Raw genomic sequence first — 5,943 nt, 5'->3', positions numbered from 1 at the left:
TGCGTCGTTCTGCATATTTCAAATGGTTCTATAACTTTATTTTTTAAAGGTTTTACACGAAGAAAGAAAGAACCCAAAATACCACGTGCCTAAAAGAACTTGTTTTTCTACGCATGCTCAGTTTGATTATTAAAAATGAGTGAGGCGAGGTCAGTTATAAATAAAGACGTGTCGAGTTATGAAATAAGGTGGGGTTTAGATTAATTAAAAAGGTGTGTGGCTAGCCTTGCAAAAACATCACATGATGGCGAACCCATTCGACGAAGGACCACAGAGAAATTATGGCAGTGTATCTGGACAGGGTGGACGTGGTTTTAGCAGAGAGTCCTCTGGTTCAGGTCCGTAAATACCAAATTTATACATTTTTGTGCAATTGCAGAAGAACAATACATGAATATTATTAGTTTTGTTCCACCTTCCCTCCCTCTTCCATTTTCTTTTTTAGATTCAGAATTTCATCGAATGCGTAACACCATTTCTCACGCCTGCTCAGAAATTAACAGCCAAAGTAAGTTGAATGTCTACTAGTGGGTGTGGTTGATGATAATAGTAATAATAATAATAATGGGAATGTTGCCTGATTTTTAAATTGCTTAAAAATTTGTAAAAAATCCAATTAGCTCAAATTTGCTACAGAGCAAAAGAATCAGAAAAAAAAAGTATAAAAATGGAGAATTCTCTCCTAGTCATTTTGGCAAAATTTGACTATGTCCCTGTTTTGACCAGATTTTTAGCAACTTTAAATATACTAACAAGCAATATATAGACTAAAAGCTTAGGTTCTTAATATTGTATTGTAGCTATATTCTAATCACTTTTGTACAATAAAGTTTATATTTCACATCTTAATGTTTACCTTTTCCTATCCAAATGGAGTATAATAGTATTGAGTATTGAATGAATTATATACATGAATAGATACAATGTATTAGAGCAGATTATATTATAGTCATTTTATTTTCTTAATAGCTAATGAATTAAAGTCTTTGTGTAAAAAAATTGGAGGAAGGCAAGATGACGCCGAGTTAAGGCAGCGAATGTAAGTAAAGCTGGTAGGACTGTGTGGCCTTTATCTCTTTGTTTAGTCTTGCTGTAAGGAAAGCAGCTTTTGAAAATGTGGAGACGACCACAGAGACTTTCAATACATTAATGACACGCTATGGTCGAAGCAATGATGTATGTTGTAGTATAAACCTTTGTACAGTATTCTCTCTCTCTCTCTCTCTCTCTCTCTCTCTCTCTCTCTCTCTCTCTCTCTCTCTTTCTCTCTCTCTCTTTCTCTCTCTCTCTCTCTCTCTCTCACTCTTTCTCTCTCTCTCTCTCTCTCTCCACTAGAGAGAACACACAATTGCTATCGAGTCACTACAAAAGAACTTCAGTAGAACAGCTAACGAGTTTTCTCAAGCCTACGAGGTGATTATAATATTCTCGTAAACATCACATGTACATTTCTTTTAATTAGAGGATCGTCGGTCGTCTACAGGAGAATCCCAGACCGCGTGTCACTGACAGCGTCGTCGTAAGCTGTAGCTTTATTTTTCTCTCTCTTTTATTCGCTTTTAAATTTTTTAACAGAATACATCTGCTTCTGATGACACCATTCCAATATTAGAGGCAGAGCAGCAGCTGCATGAGCAAGACCAGATTCACGTCTCCTACACTGAGCAAAGAGCTGAAGCTGTAGAAAATCTAGCAGTGAGTCAAACTACCCATTCTTTGCTGGCATTAATTTGATTTTCTTGTACCTTGTACTCTTTTATTTGATAGTCTGAAATGCTCCATTTGCAAGACATAATGAACAGCATCAACAACATGGTCGTGGAGCAAGGAGAAACCATTGGTAAGGAAGGCTATTGTACTTTATAGCATTCATAGATCTAGAGGGATTTTAGAAGACTTTTGCTCTCTCGTATATATCCTCAAATCCCCCGATTTTTTAGCTTTTTGTCTTTCATATTTAGCCCATCTTTTAGTAAGATTAATTTCTAGATATAGCTATGTTCATAGACATCAGATTGTACTACAATATATTTTATGTGACCTTTGTTTGCTGTACTGTTGTTAGATAACATTGAAGCTCATGTTGAGAGAGCGGCCGTTGAGGTTGAATCAGGTCGAGTAAAACTAGGAGCAGCTGCCAGATATAAAGTAAGAGAAAGAAAGAAGGAACATTTTTGACCTTTTTTCTTTATTTTTAGAGATGTAATAGACGTCTATCGCTCTGTATCTTCCTGATTATTTTAGCTGTTGTCATTGCCATCATTGTAACCATTTTGATCTTTGCTTGTGGCGTTGGAAATGCATGTAGCAGCCACAAGAAATAAAGACAAAGATTTTTTGTTGATTGGGATCTCTAATATAATTATTAATAATGTGTCATTTATGTGTGATTGTGTGTGTGTATGTATGTAATTGTAATTGATACATGCTGAAGTAAAAACTTTGTACACTATTGCTATTACTATAAATTATAGTACAATTAATGATTATTATTATTATTATCACTATTTATGGTGTGAAGTATAATGAGAAGTAATACTCTAGAAGAGTAGGATTGTTGTTGGTATGGATATGGCCAGTCGTTCAAAGTTCTACTTGCCCTTGTCTGTGCTGCTTTTTGATGATTAAATAGTGCAGAGGGAATCCTACTTATTTTTGAAAAATTTTTGTATTCTAAATAGGCTAGGTAGGCGTGTGCTCAAAAGCTGTTAGTTGCAGAAATGGAAGAGGAGGCAGCAGCTATAGATGAATATCTGGAGTCCATTTACAACGAAAGCTGTGTCAATGTTTCCCGTATAGATACAGAAGTAAAAGACACTCTCCCCTTTACACTAGTCTCCTCCATTTTATCTGTGCTGGGAAGCACTGCAATTATAATACCTTTCTTCATCTGGAGGGACATGAGGGCTTCAAACACAAGGAGAATTATATTCCTCCTAGCAGTGGCAGACTTATTTACTGCTGCTAGCTTTATCTCAGCCGTGGTAAGACACTTTATCTTCCTGAAGGATCATGAATATAATGGAGAGATAACCACTAGCTTCAGCATTGCAGTCAGGAACGACACAGGGTACAAGAATTTCTGTGAAGTCCAGGCATTTTTTACAGTTTACTTCCAATGCGTGGCTTTCTTCCTCACAGCATTTCTTGCAGTTTATTTCTTTATTATTTTAGTCCTCAAGAATCTGAGGCTGGCCAGAAAATTAATGCTGCCATTCTGTCTCAGTGCCTGGGCTGTACCTATCATAATATGTGGCTACGTCCTTTCACATAGAAAGTTTGGTGTTGGTGATTCAAGGAGCTCTGTTGGCTGGTGTTTTATTGAGAACAAATTCGTTCTGACTCGTAACAAGACAAAGCACGATCAAAACGTAGTTATATATTTCCTCTGGGAACTATTTGCACAGAAACTCTGGGAGATGCTGGCTTTTTTTGTCATTATAGTCTGCTATTGTTTCATACTATTTACCAATAGATGCAAGTGCAGAAAGAAAGTGAGTTAAGTTAGAATGTACTATACTATATAGCTGTCAGGCATAGTAACAATCATGCTTTATATCTTAGAACTGCAAAATACATTTATAAAACTAAATGATTTTATCATTTTTAGATTAAGTTAAAGTCAGAAGAGAGCTCATTAATTGAGTCTGATGAAGATGGGCAGTGGACAACAAGGCATGCACAAATCAAGCCCAAACCTTCTACCCCTGCTAAAGGAATGAGAGACGTGCAAGCAGCTATATCAAAGGCAGATTGGAGACTAGCCCTTGTGCCGCTAGTTTTCCTCTTGCTTCGTTTTTGGGGAAACCTCCGCTTCTTTATCTCAATGATGAGTAGCTGTCATGTGTATGCTTCTCACCCTAAAGAATACAGCGGGTTTTTCTGCGTCGAGCCAGAGTGCTTTAACTTGCTTTATAATAAAGAAATACTGACACTGCATGTAAGGATAAGTGAGAGAGAGGGAGTACAAACTATTAGTAAGAATTTGTGCTAAGATAACATTGTTATTACAGTGCTATTGTAAGTATTGTTGGAAGTGTGGCATGTGTTGATCACATGTTAAAATTTGATACTCTGCAATAATCATGTCTGTATCTATATCTATAGGCAATTGGTGATCCAGCTCAAGGTTTTGGTAATGCTATTCTTTTTGTCTTTCTTTCAAGGAATATCATGAGCAAGCTGTTGGGACCTGTTTTAAAGGTTTTCAGGAGCTGTAGGAAAAAGAATGACGTTAATAATAACATAAGGAATGATAGTAAACCATCCAGAGCTGCAGTCATAGTGACTTATCATAGCAAAGATAAAAAATCACATTATGCAAAGATATATTGAGTGATAAATTTTGATTTTAGAGCTGTTAGTGAATTTTTATTTCATTTTTATTCCAATTTTTAATTCACAATAATTAAAAAATTCATTAGTGCGTAGGCGTAGATAAGCTGATTGGTGGGTGATGCTCTATCTCAATGGAAGACTTAAAAGAGGGGGTATGTGCATTAATGCTTCTACTATTGACCATAGAGTATCTGGAACACTTCCTTACACCCTGACCTCGTCTTCTTTATCAGTGATTGGGAGCTTGCTGATAATAGTGTCTTTCCTTGCACTGAAGGATGCACGGAGCTCAAACGTCAGGAAACTTATCTTCTTGTTGGCAGTTGCTGATCTTTTCACTGCAGCCAGTTTCATTGCTGCCGTGGTGAGACGCTATACCTTCATGAGCGGTCATGATGTGGATCAAAATGTCAGCAGAAGCTCTACAATGAGGGAGGACTCGAGCTATTTGACATTCTGCAAAGCCCAAGCAGCCTTCACTGCTTACTTCCAATGCGTGGCTTTGTTCCTCACAGCCTTCCTTGCAGTCTATTTCTTTATCATTTTAGTCCGCAATAATCATAGACTGGCCAGGAAACTGATGCTTCCATTCTGTCTCATGTCGTGGGGAGTGCCAATTATTATTTGCGGCTATGTCTTCGCAAATGACAAGTTTGGCATTGGTGATTCTCGTAGCTCAGTTGGCTGGTGTTTTATTGATAACATATTCATTTTATCAAGTAGTCCAACCAGTTATAAGAATAAAGTCATCATGTATTTCCTGTGGGAGCTATTGGCACAGAAACTCTGGGAGATGTTAGCTTTTTTGTCATTATAGTTTGCTATTGTTTCATACTGTTCACCAATAGATGCAAGTGCAGAAAGAAAATCAAGACAGATCTAGTAAGTGCAATGTAATTAATTAATTTGAGCATAGCCCATGGTTTTTTCCAAAAAATGGCTAAAAAATTACCTCCGATTTTTATTACATTTCCTGATACATATTGATGTACTTATGCTGTGTAGAAAGTTTGAGCTGATTCCAATTTCAATTTTTCGAGTTACGGCCATTTTAAAAAACGGGCCAAAATCTGAAAAAATCCCTGTACTATAGCCCATAGTTTTTTCCAAAAAATGGCTAAAAAATCACCTCCAATTTTTATTACATTTTCTGATACATATTGATGTACTTATGATGTGTAGAAAGTTTGAACTGATTCCGAGCTCAAATTTTTGAGTTATTTTTAAAATGAGGAGGATCATATGCTACGTATTAAATGTACATATATTTCTTTTGTAGAAGAAAAAACAAGAAGTGGTTCCAAAAGAGACAGACTCACTAGTCGATTCTGACGATGAAGGACAATGGACGTCACACAAACTATTAAACGCAAAATCTTCCACTCGAGCGCAAGGAATGAAAAAAGTAGAAAAGGCAATTTCCAAGACGGATTGGAGGCTAGCCCTTGTACCTCTCATCTTCCTCCTTTTTCGATTTTGGGGCAATCTTAGATACTTCATCACGATGAGAAATGATTGTCACTTGTTTGTGGATGAGAACTATTTTGATGGCTACTTTTGCATCAGCGAGACCTGCTTTAACTTGCTCTATAACAAAGGAATATT

The 5,943-nt window shown here is 36.7% G+C and overlaps 2 protein-coding genes across 2 annotated transcripts; both read left to right on the top strand.

The window, feature by feature from the left end:
* Window positions 1-209: 209 nt before the first annotated feature.
* On the top strand, window positions 210-2,509 carry LOC100639043 (putative syntaxin-3). Its single transcript, XM_003390793.3, has 10 exons — window positions 210-338; window positions 446-508; window positions 970-1,039; window positions 1,086-1,176; window positions 1,336-1,413; window positions 1,463-1,519; window positions 1,576-1,695; window positions 1,768-1,840; window positions 2,066-2,148; window positions 2,199-2,509. Exons 1-10 carry the CDS (start codon window positions 242-244, stop codon window positions 2,322-2,324), a joined length of 858 nt encoding a protein of 285 aa, XP_003390841.1. The 5' UTR covers window positions 210-241; the 3' UTR covers window positions 2,325-2,509.
* A 211-nt stretch (window positions 2,510-2,720) lies between these two features.
* Window positions 2,721-4,356, top strand: LOC109588886 (probable G-protein coupled receptor 157). The gene is made up of 3 exons (XM_020004992.1): window positions 2,721-3,494; window positions 3,611-3,940; window positions 4,108-4,356. The coding sequence occupies exons 1-3, from the start codon at window positions 2,721-2,723 to the stop codon at window positions 4,333-4,335; spliced, it is 1,332 nt and encodes a 443-aa protein (XP_019860551.1). The 3' UTR covers window positions 4,336-4,356.
* The last annotated feature ends 1,587 nt before the right edge of the window (window positions 4,357-5,943 follow it).

Source organism: Amphimedon queenslandica, unplaced genomic scaffold (assembly GCF_000090795.2).
Source record: "Amphimedon queenslandica unplaced genomic scaffold, v1.1 AMPQUscaffold_11792, whole genome shotgun sequence".
NCBI lineage: Eukaryota > Metazoa > Porifera > Demospongiae > Haplosclerida > Niphatidae > Amphimedon > Amphimedon queenslandica.
This window is presented reverse-complemented; position numbering and strand designations above follow the sequence as displayed.